Here is a 17,481-nt window from a genome sequence, read left to right on the forward strand (position 1 = left end):
AAGCATCCTTTTTCCAATGTCTAATATGGAATTAAGGTCTTTAGCCTATATTTAAAAGGGAGATTCCCTTGGCCCCAGATGAAAAAGGAGTTAGTAATAGGATTGGAATTTGGAAGGAATTAATGTTTATTACTTTCTAATTTTACAATTGTCTATACTTAGTTGTCGTATCTGCTCCGAGACCTATACGCGTATCTTGGTTATCCTTTATAATCTTTTAACGAGATTATTGTGGCAAAAATAGTCCAAGTTAAACCGGATCAATCGAACTGCTTCTAAATTATTACTGTACGGTTTTTTCAGTTTGGGTCCCAAAACGGACGGTGCGGATCACACCTGTGAAGCGTGAACGAACAGATGATTAGAGTCTTTGTTCCTTGGCGATGGGCGGAGCAAGTCTTCTCTCAGTAAAGACTTTCTCGTCTTTCATCTTTTCTGAGCTCCCGGGATTTTATGTTTTCGGCCTGGGCTTCCAAGATTCAATTTTCATAATTTGTGTACTGGCTTTCTTCCTCCTCCTTGAATCCTTAGTCCACCCAGCATGGCCGATCACCTTCACCACCACCACCAACATCGCCCGCAGCGCCTCTCCGTTCCACTTCGCGCCACCGCGTCCGCCACCTTCTCCACCACGCCCAGACCATATCCTATGTATCCTTATACATCTTCAACCCCGACTCCAACTCCCTCAAAACACCGCCTTTCTTCGGTTTCTTCGTTTAATTCCCAATCCTCGGATAAATCTTCCCTTTCCTTCCTCTTCCTCCTCCTGCTCTCTTTACGATCCTTTTATTCGCTACTCCCTTTTCTTCGCTCCTCTCCTTCCTTTTCACTGTTCCCGTTTTCTTTCCTTGTATCACTTCTTTCTTTCCTTCTAACCCTCTGTTTTTCTCTGTTTTCTTCGTATTCTTCCTCATCCACTTCCAGAGACCCATTTGGCCAAAAAAAGGCAAACCAACCCATTTTTGCTTTAAATTCAATTACACAATCTCAGCAGAAGCTTTTGGTCGCCAAATCAGTTCTCCTGGCTTTGGTGTTTCTCCTTCGATTTCAAGCGCTTCGATACTGTGGAACCGCTGCGATGATCCTCGCTGAGTTGACTGGGACCGTAGCTGCTCGGTTCGCTGCTGAGGGGGGGAATCAAATTCGTCGTCGATCCCCAAAGGTTCGTGGGTTTCTAGCATTGTCTATTGGATTGTTTCTACTATCTTTCAGTTGGGATCGGGTTGACTGCTTACCCTTTTCTACTACATTCGCTGACAAACGGAGATATGCTCTTTTCGCGCGAGAGAATTGTGTGAGGATTTGGCCCATGTTGCTTCCTTTTCTATCTGGATTTTTGGGTTGTTACGAGCGTAAGTCAATGGATTGGGGAACAATTAAGCAACTTGGTCTTCAACGGGTTCGGCTAATTTCCCTTTTCTTCACTACGATTGTGCTTTTTGTTCCTGCCGTCATCAGTTTTCTACTATTTGAAACTGAAGAAGAAAGTGTTTCCTTCACAGAATTAGCTTGGCCTCTTGTTAATACTGTTGTTTTTGGTGTACTATTGAGTGAAAATTACAGTAATGAGAAGATAGTAAGATCGGAAGACTCCCAGAGGGAGTTTTTGGTTACTTTTGCCTGTACTGTAGTTTTGGAGCTTTTCTATTTTCCTGAGCTTTCTCTCTGGGGTTTATTGCTCTGTGGTTTCTTGCTCTATATAGCTGTTAGAGATTTGGATCCTCTTCGCTTGAATCATCACGGAACAGGAGAAGTATATTCAGACTCATTTACTGGCATGATTATGAAGCCCATCAGACATATTTTAAGTGAGAGGAAGTCCCGTAAAATTGCTCTTTTTCTTTTCATCAACGCTTGCTACATGGTTGTAGAGTTTGTTGGCGGGTTTATGAGCAATAGTCTTGGGTTGATATCCGATGCATGTCACATGTTGTTTGATTGTGCTGCTTTGGCAATTGGGCTATATGCTTCATATATATCACGTTTACCTGCAAATCACCAGTATAACTATGGTCGTGGTAGATTTGAAGTTCTTTCAGGATATGCTAATGCTGTTTTCTTGGTTCTTGTGGGAGCATTGATAGTATTGGAGTCATTTGAGAGAATTTTAGACCCTCAAGAAATATCAACTAATAGTTTGTTAGTTGTGTCTATAGGAGGGCTTGTCGTCAATGTAATTGGCTTGATATTCTTTCACGAGGAACATCATCATGCCCATGGAGGCTCTGGATCATGCTCACATTCTCATGCACACTCCCATAGTCACCATGACCACCATCACCATCATGATCTGCATTGCCATGGGGAACATAATAATGAAGCCCATGGAATGCATGGGGATATTATTTCTGTTTCGAGTGATCACCAAGGAAATTTATGTTCTCGTGGTCATGACCGACATCCTCACGACCACATTCCCTGCAGTCATCACAAGAAAGTTGACTCTAATGCAGAAGATCACATTGCTCAGAGTCCCATGGGTCACAACCACCAATGTCATCATGAAAACCGTGGTCATGACCAGCAGCATGTCAACCATAACCATAGTGATCATCATCATGATCATGATAGCGAACAACACCATCATTATTCCCACGATGGTCATGCTTGCCATCAAGACAATCATGGCCATGGTGATCACCATGATCATGATAACCACCACCACCACCATGATGCTGATCACCACGTTCACAAAAACTCACTCAAATTTGATGCGTTTACCAAGTCTCATAGTGAGGGAGTTTGTTCTTCGGTTGGAAACTGTGATTCTAAACTGATAAATGCATCTACTGATGATGCGAAAAAGCTTCAAGCGCATGGTCATTTTCATATTGATCACAATATGGAAGGAATATTCCTGCATGTCCTTGCTGATACGATGGGAAGTGTTGGAGTTGTTATATCTACCCTTTTAATTAAGTACAAGGGATGGCTTATAGCCGATCCAGCATGCTCAATATTTATTTCAATTTTGATCGTGTCCTCAGTGATACCTTTGCTCAGAAACTCTGCCGAAATTTTGCTCCAAAGAGTGCCTAAGGCGCATGAGAAAGAGTTGAAGGACGCCCTAAAGGATGTTCTGAAGATTAGGGGTGTTTGTGGCATTGAAAGGTTTAACGTATGGAGCTTCACAAACACAGATGTTGTTGGGACACTGCACCTCCATCTATCTACAGATGCTGATAAAGCATCCGTTAAGTCTCAGGTTTCTAATAAATTACATGATGCTGGTGTCAAGGATTTAACATTGCAGGTGGAATATGTGGGGTAATATCTTTGAACATGCTTTTCATCAAGTTATTATCCCTTACTACGATTGCTGAAGAAGGATGCTGGTGAGTTGAGATATGCGATTTGGCAGAAATATGCAAGTTTCTTGATGCTGCATTGTCATTGAAAATGAGATGATTTCTAAGTATTTTTCTTTTTGGCCAGAATATGAATTTTTGGTCGTTGAAACAACATTGATTCTAATTTAATTTGATGGCTGATATTTTTTCTGCCACTCTCTGCTCTCATCGTTGAGGGGTCGATCAAACGACTGGCGGAGAAGTGATTACCTTGATTGATAGAGTTATGTATATTATGTACATAAACAAGCAGAGGCACTTGAATGAACATTTGCGCTTAGAATATTCTAGTTTAGACAGATTTCTGCACTTTATTTCCGGGTCTTTTCTTTGTTATGGTTGAAAGTTGAAGGGGATACATTCAACTTGAGTTTGAACCATCTCATTTGGAGATTTTACACTTGAGAAGGTCTGCATTTTGCTGATAGTCTACGGCCAAAAATCTTATTTTTATCAACCCTAAAAAGCTGATAAGAATTCTGGAATCCATAATGTGCTGCATTTTCTATCAATGCTATTGTTCTGTACTTCTACTTTAAGGACTAGGATGCGCTTCACTTGTCAGCTCATGGTTCTGACATGTGACAGTCCTGGCAAACCCCTCATATATTGAGTAATCCGCTGAACAAGATGGACCAATTCATTATTCATTTATTATTTTTTTTAGTGCCTAAAAAACCATAAAATGGCATTCTTTATTTGACATTTAGTAATTTTTAATTTTTTTATCATTTTTATCATTTTTTCTAAAATTTAATTTACATGAATTTAAATTAATATTTTATAACATCAGGTAACGTAAAGTTGCAAAAGAATTCAGTCATAAATACCAATCCTCAATACTCTATATAAAATATTAAATTTAAAAGGAGTTATGAGGTGCACTTCATTCATGTCATGTGACTTCATATAGTATATACAAGGGAAAATGATGTTTGAGTCGTCAAGAAAATTATTAACATTTTGGCTCTGTGAAATAATTGACTATACAAATTTGAGATAACATATTATATGATAACTTTTAATGTTAATAATTTTCCTGTAAGAGTTATAAAAATTATTCGCCCTATATAAACCCACGTATTATATATAGTTAGTAAAATTGATTTTATAATTTGAGGCTGCATTTGATGCCCTTGCAAGAAGAGAAAAGAAAGAAATATGCATGTATCAAAGTTGAGATACGAAACACCTTTTTTTTTTTTTTAAACTACTACTGTTATTTAACATTTAATTGTAATTATTTACAAAATTAGCTTTTTATTTCCCCTTACGAGTTGCCATTTGCCAGTTCCAGTTATGCAGCTTTTGGTCCCAAAAAAAAAATGCTATGCAGCATGTATCTGATGGCTTGAAGCCAAGTTTACGTAACCGTCGTGATATTGCCACGTAAGACTCATGAAAAGGCCGGCAGCCAACTAATGTTTGGATAGAAACCAAATCATGGTTTCAGAAGTGCTTTTACGGATTACGAAGTAAATATGTGGAGGAGGTTACCTCGTTTTGCGGAAAAGTGATTCTGAAACCTAGGTTTTGGTTTTGCCAAACACCCCCTAATTATCTGTGGGAAACCTGATTTTAAAAATTGCGGCACTGAAAGCCTTCCCTGCAAATTGCTCATTTTGATATTGCAATCCTTTTCACTTCCTCAGGCCCCCAAATCGAAGCCAATTGTAGGTTTTTGAGCCGAAGATCTGCGCTTTGACCATGGAGAGCTCGGACAAGGTGGTTGCTGTGATTATGGTGGGCGGACCCACCAAAGGTTGCTTCTGCTTCTGATTTAACTTCTCTGTTTTCTTCCTGTGTGATTTAGGGTTGCCCTTCACTATGACTATTCAATTATATCTGCAGGGACAAGATTCCGGCCTCTTTCATTTAATGTTCCTAAACCCCTTTTCCCTCTGGCTGGGCAGCCAATGGTTCATCATCCCATTTCTGCTTGTAAAAGGGTTTGCTCCTTTTCCTCTCAGTTAACTTTCACATTTTACATGGTTCCTAAGCTGATTATGAACACCGGAAGGAAACTTCAATTTGAATTTTCATTTGCTTGCATGTTTTTTTGGAACCTTGGGTTCCTCAATGTTCACTGATTCTTCGTGCTCGTTCTCCGCTGTGTGAAAATCAATTCGGACTCATTAGTTTCTTTTACTCACAGATACCCAATCTGGCTCAAATATATCTGATAGGATTCTATGAGGAGCGAGAATTTGCACTTTATGTTTCTTCGATTTCAAGTGAGATGAAATTGCCAGTAAGGTGACTACTGCTTTATGTAGTCCTCTTCGTCTTTAAAGTATGCGTGTCAATAGCGTCACTGCTGGATCTTACTTTAATGTGCTACAAATCTTGTCGGTCCTAGATATTTGAAGGAAGAAAAACCACATGGTTCAGCTGGTGGCTTCTACTGCTTCAGAGATACTATCATGGAAGACAACCCAGTTAGAAACACGGCCCTCGTAACTGTTTTGTTTTAACCCAAAAAAAAAAAAAAATGTAGAACTCGTTATATCTGAAGTTCTTCTGTTTTGATTGCAGTCACATATCTTTCTTCTCAATTGTGATGTTTGCTGTAGTTTCCCTTTGCCAGCCATGCTTGGTAAGTTGTTCACAATAAACATGTGGTGGATTTTTATAAGTACTGCGCTGCTAATCACTATGTTTCCTTTCGCAGATGCCCATAAAAGATATGGTGGAATGGGGACTATGTTAGTAATCAAGGTTGGTGCTTCTAAAAGAATTACCATGTTTGTGCATATGGATTGTTTGCCGCTGAAAAACTTTGTCACAATACTTCTATCTGTTTTTCCCCCATATGTAGGTTTCTCCTGAATCTGCTAGCCAGTTTGGTGAGTTAGTGGCTGATCCTGTCACTAATGAATTGCTGCATTATACAGAGAAACCTGAGACTTTTGTGAGTATTTAGTTCGCTAGCTCTAACCTGTTTCACTATTTTTCCCCTCTAGAAAAGCATCCTATGTTTTAGTTTGATTGGGTAAACTTATATTTTTATGGTTTTGGCTTTCCTCATGGAAGATTTACCATTTCCTAACCTGCAGGTTAGTGATTTGATAAATTGTGGTGTTTATGTATTCACCCCTGACATATTTCGTGCCATACAAAATGTATCCACTAATCGTGAAGACAGAGGTTGGTCTAGCTTATCATAATTTTACTAGCCTAGAGAATAAAAGGTTTTGTGTTCCATGATATTGTTTGTAAATACACTAGATTGGATCATTATTTGTATTTTAACGTACTTGAAATCAAGAGCGTATGCATGATAATCCGTAATTCCACGAACATATTTTGGTCATTGCCTTCAATTACATGATGATTGATAAGAGATAGTTATCACGTAAAATAGTAGACTTTCTTCTTTGTTTCTGTAGCTCTCTCTTACTTTCTCTCAGAGGAAACATATTTGATGTCAAGCTAATTTTTTGGTGAAGACGGACAATTTACCTTTCAGATTCTGAGCTTCTGTTTTTTATTACATTTCTTGAGCAAAGATAAATTATAATATGGGGTCAGCTTCTCATTTCTTGAAAACCCTCACCAATTAAGGGATGAATGAACATCAAATATTGGGACGATGCCATAAGACAACAGACTATTTTCCCTGTTTAGGCTATCAGTTGAATGAAGATTTTAGTTGAAGTTAAAATTAATTGCAATGTGGACTTAACGTTGGTCTGATCTCAGAGTGAGTTCCTTTTATTGGGAAAAAAAAAAAGCTTTCACTGTTGGAAACCAACTTAATTTTGTTGATTGCAGCTAATTTACGTCGAGTCTCCAGCTTTGAAGCGCTCCAATTTCCCACCAGGTTGGCCTAACACCGTTAACTTTATTTTCTTAAAGCAAAACAAAGGCCATTTTTTAACAGCTTACACATGTATCCTAACTCCCTAATTGCTCAGATTTGGGTCACATGTGTGATAGTCTCTACCCATGACTGCCTGAATTTTCTCTATAAGCTATGGTAGCAATTCTTTTATTTGTCATACAGAATATCTTATCTCTGTTGCTTTTTCATCCTTCTAATTCTCAATTATTTAACAAATATTAAGATATCTCTTTCACATCTTTCCACCGCATCCATCCTTTGCCTTTTCCTTTTCAAATCTGCACTTTCATCAAGCTCAAAGGTGCATAATTGTTCTGCAGGACTCTTCCTACAGATTTTGTAAGACTGGATCAAGATATTTTGTCGCCTCTGGCTGGAAAGAAACAATTGTATACATATCAGACAATGGAATTTTGGGAGCAAATTAAAACTCCAGGGTAGGATTGCCTTGTATTGCTTGAGCTTTAACCTAGGACCATGATCGGGCTCCACCTAATTGAATCTACTTGACATGAACAGAATGTCTCTAAAATGCTCAGAGTTGTATCTTGCTCAATTCCGCTTTACTTCACCCAATCTTCTGGCCAGTGGATATGGTAAAAAAAGTGCTACAATTGTTGGTGATGTATATATTCATCCATCTGCGAAAGTACATCCAACTGCAAAGGTAGTTCCATTTGTGTCTATAGAGGATATAACTTCCCTTTTTACAGAAGCAAATAAAAAGCTGTTGTATTGAAGTTGAAGTCTTATCTGTTAATTTGATGACTGTGTAGTGTTAAAACCCTCGGAGACTATGTTAAGGCTCCGATTACAGACTTTTAAAAGCCGTTTTGTTGTAAAAGCTCTTCTTTTGGGTAAAAAAAAGAGAAGTTATTTTGATCTGATGCTAAAGGCGCTGTTGTATGAGTTGCAAGAATCATTTGTGTTCCATCAAATGATATATTGGCTATAGCATTTATAGATTCATCGGCTGCTCATTTAAAATAAAACACCAAAGTTCACTTGTTCTTTGTGACCCGAGTATCTGCTGGGAAATTTAAAATAAATTTCTTCTTTTCTTTGTTGAGCAGGTTGGTCCCAATGTTTCTGTTTCAGCAAATGTTCGCGTGGGGGCTGGTGTTAGGCTGATAAGTTGTATTATCTCAGATGACGTTGAAATCAAGGTAAGGAACTGGATGTGTTTAGTGTGACTTTTCCTTTCTAAAATACCAATTTTATTCTTTGCTGACAGCAAGAACTAGATGTGTTTAGTGGGTAATTTTTAATTTGCAAGTAATCCGTTGTTCCTCCTCACAGGAAAATGCTGTGGTCATAAATTCTATCATTGGATGGAAATCGTCAATTGGAAGATGGTCACGGGTGCAGGCAAGTTCAGTCCGTGATATTCATAACTAGTAATAACGTTTGACTTGTACCAAAAAAAAGTAATAATGTTTGAGTTCCAAGATGAAGCAAAAACCTAAAGAATGATTGTGAGTAAATAGAGAATTATGCATCATCAGAGCAGATATTTAAGTCCTGGAGGCTTGCAACTCTAATTGGCAAAACTTTTTGACTGTTTGTGGGCTGTATTCAACGTGCCTACTGTGGCTAACCAATAGTTAATGGTGCAGGCTGAAGGAGACTACAATGCCAAGCTTGGAATTACCATCCTCGGTATACAAACCTCTACTTGGTCTCCCTTGAAGTATTTTCGAGTATTGGTTATCTAAATCTTACATCCTAAATCAATTCTCAGCACTGGCATTCATTCCCTTTTTCCTCCTCTTACAGGAGAAGCTGTAACAGTCGAGGATCAGGTTGTTGTGACCAATAGCATTGTTCTTCCCAATAAGACTCTGAATGTCAGTGTACAAGAGGAAATCATCTTATAATACTGGGAAGAGAAAGTTTTACTGGGAACTCTGAGAAAAGAGAAGGGGTCTTCAAAAGGGTTTTCATATTTTCTTTGCCCTTTTTTTATCTCTAATTTTTCTTTTCTTTTCTTCTTCCCACATGAATGAAATATTGAAGTTTAGGTACAGCAAGAACGCAGTATGCCTTCCTGGCCTTTTACGAAAAACAGAAAAAAAAAAAAAAGGGTCGTATGCCTTTTTTCCCTTCTTTTTTCAGACCACCTTGTACAGCTAATGCCCGGAATTGTTGGCTTTCATATACGTACTTGAATTTCACATATAAATTGAATTTTCTGATTTTATCATCTACCCAGGCAGAAATTATATGCCCATCCTATCTGATGTATGATCAGGACCTAACTTTCACCCTCTCCGTAATTGAGAGATCTCTGAATCAGTCGCTTTCTGGTTTACATCTTCCACGTCATCTTTTTTTTTTTTTTTCTGGTCAAGAAAAGTTTTGGTGAGTTGGTTCACTAGGGTTAAGATATGTTTTCAAACTTAGAGAGTTCCTACAAAGATACTTACAGATCACTCACTAACACCTTGTAGATTATGAACTCATTTCTTATTAATTGAATCAGGTTATAAGCTCATTCCTTACCAATTAAACTAACTCTTACTGATTAACCTTATTATCTTTGGTAAACAATAGAGTTATGTAAATCATAATGAAACTTTATTTTACCATACGAGTTAATGCTACTTTATAAAAACCAGCACAAGATATGTACAAAAGCTAAGCAAAAACAATATTTACCTAAGATGAATCAAAAGAAGTTTTACCAACTATGAAATCTTACTTGACTACAATTTCATCAGATGTCTCTAAAATCAAAAGATTTTCCTAATCTTAAAAAAACTGAGATGGGTTGATATTATTATTGGAGGATGAAGAACACACTAAAACACTTTTTTTTACTCAATTTTGGTTTTTGAGGACATTATTATTATTATTATCAAGATGTGATAATTTTGTCACTTACCAACTATTGCTTAGACAAATAAAATAATTTTTTTTTAAAAAAAAACTGGTCATACACGACTTCAAAAGTAACAAAACTATACACGGTTCCATATCTCATTTGCGTGTTTACGGATCCCTTCACGTATTTGCGAACAAACCAAAATTTATCATGTATTCTACTCTTTAAATTGAGTAAGATGGAAACAGATCCACAGTATTCACTAATTGAACAATTAAGCCGCTGATGCCGAAAAGCTCATCCAAGTTTTACATGGCAGTAATATGCGTCTATGGTGTTACCCTTCGTTGACCGGGGGGACTGCTCTCACGATCACCGAGTATAGGCATTTCTTTCTCCAAGTTGTCTTCCCCGAACAACCTTAAACTCCATACCTAAACGAGGAAGTAATCCAAGAATAGTTCGCCTCTATAACAGAAGCGAGTAAAATTCATTTGTCTGCAATCAGCCCAGTTTAAATCAGCAGAAATAATTAAGTGACGAGTATTTCAATGTGGGGGCTGCAACTCCAACTTGTAGGCCTGAATTTCCATAGGAGATATGGCAACGTGCCCTTCTTGTGCAAGATCACCAAATGTCTTTGTTAATCCCAGTATTTCTGGGTCTTCATGCAAAAGATTTAAAGATGCTGCTTTAACTTTCGATACTGCAACATCCTTGAACATGGAGAACAGATTTAGGGGCTCGTCAGCCAGCTTGGTGCATTGTGATCTCCCCTTCCGACAGTAAGAAGAATCCCAATGTCGCCTGTGCACAATTAAAGCAAATCTAAGATTTTCAGGTGGTTCCTGAAAAAATTTTGAAGGCCTGGGCACCTTAAAGTTCACAATATGCAAGTCGCAAGGAAGCGGAGCAGCTAAAGGAGAGAAGGATCTGGGCGGTGGCTTCACTGATAATTCCTGTGGCTTCTTGGCAATAAATGCATGTAATGGATAGTTCAAGTGAGCACCTACGTTGTGGGAGAAGAGAGATGGACTAAATGGTAAAGAGCTGGGAACCAAATTTGAAAGAGAGGAAACATTGGTCTCCAGAGTGATATGGAAGACAACATTCATTACACGATTATCCATCACTCCTTGGCCCAGACCTCGTCCGTCATCTCTTACCAAACGACGGTCAAGCATAATTTCTAGATGCCCATCTTTAAGGCTAGCCACACCCAATGATTGCCGAGAATGGACAGAAAAGCGCTGACCATTGGATCCTTGTATAAAGGCAAGAGAAGGCATAGGGTAGTAATTGCCTTGAAGAGGAATCTTATCATAAGTTTCTCTTCGGATCATCTGAAACCCATTCACATCAGAATAGAAGATCCTTTTGTTATCAGTATCTGTTTTATATCTTACTATTAATTCCCTGTCATTGAAATCATGACCAAGAAGCTCAACGTGGTATTCCTTTTCCACGACAAATTCCTGGATAGTGTTCTCACCATTGTATATACGGGTGCTATGAGAGATGGGGGCATTCTCCCATGCTGTCCCTGGATAAGAGTACACTTCCTGCATCAAGAGGCCCTCTGAGATCAACAACTGCCCCCCTTCTTCAATAATAGACTGAGCATCACCATTGGGCTTGAATAAGTATGCTCCACTACCTGAACTATGATACATACCGATTTCCTCACTCACAATATTTGGGAGTCTATTTTTCAAGGTTATCTTCTGTAACAAACCATATCTTACATCAAAACTTAGTTTTTTATGCTGATTCTCAATTTCAGCCACACTGGCTTCTAGTTTCTCGCAAGAATATGGAGGTGGACAACGAAGCAGAGTGGATTTGGAGGAAAACTTCAACTTTGCAGGCCTGGCCTTTTCACAATCAGCAAGACCATTAGCAATATAATACGTCTGCAACCCCATTGCAGGAACAGAAACCACCCAGTGCACTCGATGCCTCCCAGTAAAGAGCTCGCGTTTCTGATGCTGCAATTCAGGAGAAATTTGGCTTTGAACACATTTCCAGTTGGAGTCAACTACGGAAATGTCAGGATTATCAACAACAACCACAACAACTTCTTTTCTGGTTTGCTCTAAAGGATTAAAAAAGACCACTGATTGATAAGTCCCCTTTTGAATGCTGATTACTTTATGCACGGGCTGAGCATCATATTTTGATCTCATCAGTGATGGCTCGAAGTGGGAAGGACTTTGATCTAGTTTCTCAAACCGCATTCCAAGGAGTGCTTCAATTGCTTTGGACATATAAATCTGCAAGTCCTGCAAAGAAATATGCATCCGAGTTCCATAGTCCATAACCACATGATCTTTTGCAGTACCAGTTACCCCATCATGATGCTGAAAAAGGGCCAAATTCCTTCTAGCAGCAGTCAGCTTATGGGAAAAACCCACTGTGAACTTCTCACATTGTGACCTCCGACAAAACCCAAGTATTAGAGCCATCATCATTTCTGTGGCACGAAGTGTCTGCTCTAGTACCCTGTCAACAGCCTTGAAAAAGGGCCGTGAAACATAATAGCCACTCCAGTAGTCACGTTCCCGATCAGCATAAGTAAAGAAGTCACCTGACAGAGAAGGAAAACCTCCTACAACACCAGATCCTATTTCACCAGGATATGAATAATTTATTCGGTCGGCTTCCTCACGAAGGGTTTGAAAGTAGTCTTCCAAAGTACCAAACTTAGCCTCTGCATTCAAACTGGGGTTTGAATTGATATAATCAAATAACAATTGGTAATTTTTGAACTGGGCTTCTGCTTCATTGATGCTAACATAGCGAAAATCATCACCAAGAGGAATGAGGAGTGTATTTGTTCGGTACAAAGTAGACTTCTTCTTGTACTGATCCAGTAATTTGAGTGCCAGTTCTTGCACATTTTCTTGATTGATGTCCTCAGGATGTTGTCCCCATGGGCATAGTTCATAAACAGAACCCTGCATGCGGGCAAAATCAAACCGGCAGCAGATAGCAGGCTCTGGGCCACAAGTATGTGGTATATCATATGAATAGAAGGGCATCATATGAACAAATATATCAGTAGTTTCTGCAGCATCCCAGCTCTGACGCCATATGTATTCTAAATTCTTATGCCATGCAAGTTCCTTCTTCAGCTCATAATGGGTCCTCTGGATAAGCATGTTATCAAAGCCCATACGGCGCAAAAGATATGCCATGGTAGGTGAGTAACCAAATGGATCTATGGCCCATGAATTTTTAGGAACAAACCCAATGATGTCATTCAACCAAACATTTCCTTCGGTCATCTGATAAATGAATTTTCAAAAATTAACATAAGAAAGGAAGCTTCTCTTTCAACAGATACATACAAAAGCATACACAGAGAAAGAAAGAAGCTCTATCAATGTTTGAGTTAGAAACTTGGGATGTGATAAGTAGAGTTTATGCTCTTTAAATTGTCAATATGAAAGGATGAAAATAAATAACATCAATTGGCGTTGCCACTTGCACCAACAACACGTGCAAAATACTATTTTGAATGGCAAACTAAATTACACAACACAACTGCAGTATCATATACTATATAAGCAAGATATTTGTGAATGTGAAAAGATTTCCCTGAATAATAACTGCAATGAACAAAACTAACATCAGAGTAACATTAAGAAATGAGCTTCACCTTAGAAAGTGTTTCACGCCCATTGATTCACTGATCTAATCTTCTCCTGAATCTGCCCTCTTATTTAAATTCAGCTCATTGATCCGATTTGACAAATCATCATCGTCTATGTCCAAATAAATAGTCTTGCATCGTTCAGGTGTTTTAATTTCTCACGTGGCTTTCCCAATTAGACACACATACCACTAAAATTTAAAAAACACACTCTAAAATTTTGCATAGATTTAAACTTGTTCCATTTTTCAGGCTCAAAGGAAATTGTTCTAATATTAGAAATTTCCTTGTTATGCATTGGAGATTATGTTTCATAGTCAGTAAAGACTATTTCTCTCAGTATACCGAGGGATAAATGATAAATTCTTCCTAAGTTACCACGCAAACAAAATATAGTTCAGTATACCAAATCACTTCTACAGGGTAAAGTCAACATAATTAAACTGTCCTCGCAGATTAAACAACAATTAACCAAAAATATGTAGCTAAACAAAAGCAAAGGACTGTATGCAAATCTAAGAATGGAGAAAGCTTAAACATTTACCTGTTCAATTATTGCAAAATAATGCGAATTGGCCTGCATAAAGTAGAGAAAATTTATAAGTAAGCCAAATTTACACAAATAGACTGTTACGAGCAGTATTGGCCCGTTTCTTTCTTTCCTTTCTCTTTTTTTCCCTTTAATGAGGTCCATACTCTGACATTACTGTTCCGCAGACACATTTCTCAATGATGCACTTCATAAGCAAGAAGAAAAATATGTGCACATTTAACTGCCTTAAATTCATGAACCTGACGCAACAAAACAAGTTTGATATTAAGTAAATAATCAACTTATTCCATTGCACCAATTTAAGTAAAAACTTCAGATTACTCTAATAAAGGCCTAGGTAGTATGAGATGCTCAATGGCGTCTTCCAGCTCACTAACTAGCCTTTGGAGAGTTTCCCATCCCACTTGACTACTTGAGCAAAGTGTTATAGGATGCAATGTCGGCTCTTCAAGGTGGCTAATTGATGGAGAATTACCTCCATGGCTAGCTTTTGGAGAAGAATTCCCATCCCACTTGAGTAGCCATCAAACTCAAACAAGCATAAAAATGTATCTGATGCTAAAGCAGTCATACAGGAAATTCTGTAAACAAAGATAAGAGACTAGGAGGTACAACACCAAGTGACCAATATTACCTCATCATTCATCACCCAGCCACCACCAACAATTTCTAGCTGCCCACTTTTTACTAAATTGATGAATGATTCCTTCTTTGTATTTGTGGCATCCCTCCACCATCTCTGTAAGTAAGACATCTCTTCCCATATGAACTTGCGACGAGAATCCTGCATATCCGAGCCCAATAACCCATTAAATACTACAAACCTAACTTATTTATCAAATTGTCCCAAATAAACTGGATTAAAGTCAAAACGTTTGCTCCTTTCAAAGTTCTTTTTGTGGGTCTCATTTAATATCAGAACACTTAAAAATTAAGAAGAAAAAATGGATCGACGGTCTATATATCTAGTCCATTAAACTCGTACAACTTTTCTTATCAGAAACAGAACACCTAGATCATGTTGCGGCAGTAAAATAGCAAGTTGACCAAATTAATCTAGAAAACATGCACCAGCTTCAATTGCAATTATTCACAAACCCCCGCGCCCGCGCATTCGTCATATTAGCCATCAACAAAAATTATAACAATGTGACGAGAAAAATTACGAGCAGCCAATGTTCTCCAGACAAACTAATATGAGAGTAACATGAAGAAATGAGCTTCACCTTAGAAAGTGTTTCAACAATGGTATCAAGTATATGGCGAGACTGCCGATCATAGTACTCCTCCACTGTAAGCTTCCAACCGGGATCATTGTGTGAGTGAGGCACCACAAAAACCTTCAATTTCTCAGAATCCCACTCGTTCCCTTTATAAGTCACACTCCAACCTTGCTTCCACGCCCCGCCGTCCACATCCAAAAACTCAATCTTATCATACAAGTCCTTCGTCGTGATATCGACGTCAGCAGCTAAAAGAGAGTAATTCCCATGCTCGGTCAAGATGGGCTTCCGACGGCGAACTGCACGGGAATTGAAGTGAGAAGTGATGGGCTTAGGGACCTCCCAGCGAAGGAGGATGACAAGGAAAACGAAGAACGACAAGGAAAGGCCGACTGCAAAGAAATTCGCAAAGAGAAATTCTTTGAGAGCGGTTCTCCTGCGAGATTTTCGGGGGAACTTAGATTTGGAGTTTGAAGATGGAAGGATTGATTGCGCCCAGCCTCCACGCCTGGTTCTGCTAATGTAGGACGAAAACGCCATATCTTTCTCCTACAAATTGCGATGGAGGTTCAAACAGCTCCCTCTAACTCGCAGTGTTCATTAGAATTTCATAGCATAAATCCTGAGATGGGCTCGATGTAGCAAAGTCTAGGTGAAGACGAAAATCCCCACTTATCTACGGCCAGGAACAAGACCAAGTTAAGTCTTTGATTCGAAGTCTTTGCGGAGAAAATTGGTCCGTCTTGATCAATTAGGAGGAGGGTAACTTGTGGGTCCGAAATAGACCATCCCGCTCCCGACAGCAAATCCTCCCACGCCCACCAGTGTGGGGTACCTGTGACTGGTAACTAGGTAAATTTCTTTTCTTGGAAGCTAGACCATCCAGACCAATCCATCTAGACTATTAAAGGGTGACAAATCTCTTCCCTCAAGAATTTAGTAGGATTGTATTTTTAGGACTTGAACTTGAGATATATAATTAAATTAATGCAACTCCTGCCAATTGAATCAAGCTCTTGCTAGCTTGGTAATTTTGTCAAGCCCACTGTAATTTTTTCAGTTCATAAACCAGTTCATTGGTTGAAGAGGACAATAATTTAGCAGCCTTCATTATCTACGCAGCCCTTTGTTGAATATAATCCTAAAAATAGACTTAAAAACCCCAGGTAATAAATTCTTAATTTTTGAGAGAATAAGAAAGCTCACTTTTTTAGTTGGCTGTTGGCCAAAATAAAAAATTTTCATTTGGGTAACAATTTTTCGATAATTTAATTCTTAAATTAAATGAACACCCTGTATTCATTAGAAAATAATATTGCAATCATTGCAAAAGAAATTCCCGGTGCTTGCATGTTTGAACATGAATTTAAAACTCTATATACTTAACGAGTAATGAACGAGTTATCCATCAACGAACCTTAGGGCCCAGCGACCAACTGACCTTGTGCGACAAGGCAAGTGACAGACTAGTACTGCTATAAACCATACATTTCACACTGCACTTTTATAGCACATGCGATATTTGCTGAGTAAAATTGTTTTTGACAATGCAAATCCTACCCGTGACAGTTATTTCTGATGGATTCAACAACACAAGCTTGCATGGGAAGCCGAACGCGATGCAGCAGAAGCAGAGGACCAGACAAACCTTTTTCATAGGTGCAAGAAAATTCTATAATTCACAGCAGCAAACCACTCTTGTGGTTTATAAGTGGCAGTCTTAGAAAGATGTCAGCTCATAACAGTTATACTACACATTAATTCTTATATATTTCACGGTCTAGGGGATAATGTGAACCAAGCAGCTAGGAGCAAATGTTTGAAACTGAAACAAAAACTCATCTAGTTGAAGGGGAGACAAACGAAACAGACCTAAAGTTACTTACATCAGAAGGAAGAAAACAAAACAAGATGAGTACTTGTGAACGTAATAGAGGGGCAGCTTCTTGTAGCAGCTGGCAAAAAGAGATTATGAAATGATGTGAGTTTTGGAAATAGAGAGGCAACAATGAGGTCATTTGCGGTGTGG

General features: G+C 38.6%; 3 protein-coding genes across 3 annotated transcripts; 2 read left to right on the plus strand and 1 right to left on the minus strand.

Moving 5' to 3' along the window:
- The first annotated feature begins 409 nt into the window (after positions 1-409).
- Positions 410-3,769, plus strand: LOC114735154 (probable zinc transporter protein DDB_G0291141). Its single transcript, XM_028922825.1, has one exon. It carries the CDS (start codon positions 542-544, stop codon positions 3,272-3,274), a length of 2,733 nt encoding a protein of 910 aa, XP_028778658.1. The 5' UTR covers positions 410-541; the 3' UTR covers positions 3,275-3,769.
- A 1,163-nt stretch (positions 3,770-4,932) lies between these two features.
- LOC114735155 (mannose-1-phosphate guanyltransferase alpha) lies at positions 4,933-9,404 on the plus strand. Its single transcript, XM_028922826.1, has 15 exons — positions 4,933-5,115; positions 5,205-5,302; positions 5,509-5,609; positions 5,713-5,791; positions 5,889-5,949; positions 6,025-6,071; positions 6,172-6,264; positions 6,410-6,500; positions 7,128-7,176; positions 7,518-7,634; positions 7,717-7,864; positions 8,271-8,363; positions 8,497-8,565; positions 8,814-8,856; positions 8,974-9,404. The coding sequence occupies exons 1-15, from the start codon at positions 5,061-5,063 to the stop codon at positions 9,072-9,074; spliced, it is 1,245 nt and encodes a 414-aa protein (XP_028778659.1). The 5' UTR covers positions 4,933-5,060; the 3' UTR covers positions 9,075-9,404.
- Positions 9,405-10,091: 687 nt separating this feature from the next.
- On the minus strand, positions 10,092-16,180 carry LOC114735156 (alpha-mannosidase 2). Its single transcript, XM_028922827.1, has 4 exons — positions 15,456-16,180; positions 14,864-15,013; positions 14,221-14,253; positions 10,092-13,308 (listed from the first exon to the last, which is right to left on the minus strand). Exons 1-4 carry the CDS (start codon positions 15,990-15,992, stop codon positions 10,570-10,572), a joined length of 3,459 nt encoding a protein of 1,152 aa, XP_028778660.1. The 5' UTR covers positions 15,993-16,180; the 3' UTR covers positions 10,092-10,569.
- Between the last annotated feature and the right edge of the window lie 1,301 nt (positions 16,181-17,481).

The sequence above is a fragment of the Neltuma alba genome, unplaced genomic scaffold (genome assembly GCF_004799145.2).
Source record: "Neltuma alba isolate B1F8T4 unplaced genomic scaffold, ASM479914v2 tig00013179_pilon, whole genome shotgun sequence".
NCBI lineage: Eukaryota > Viridiplantae > Streptophyta > Magnoliopsida > Fabales > Fabaceae > Neltuma > Neltuma alba.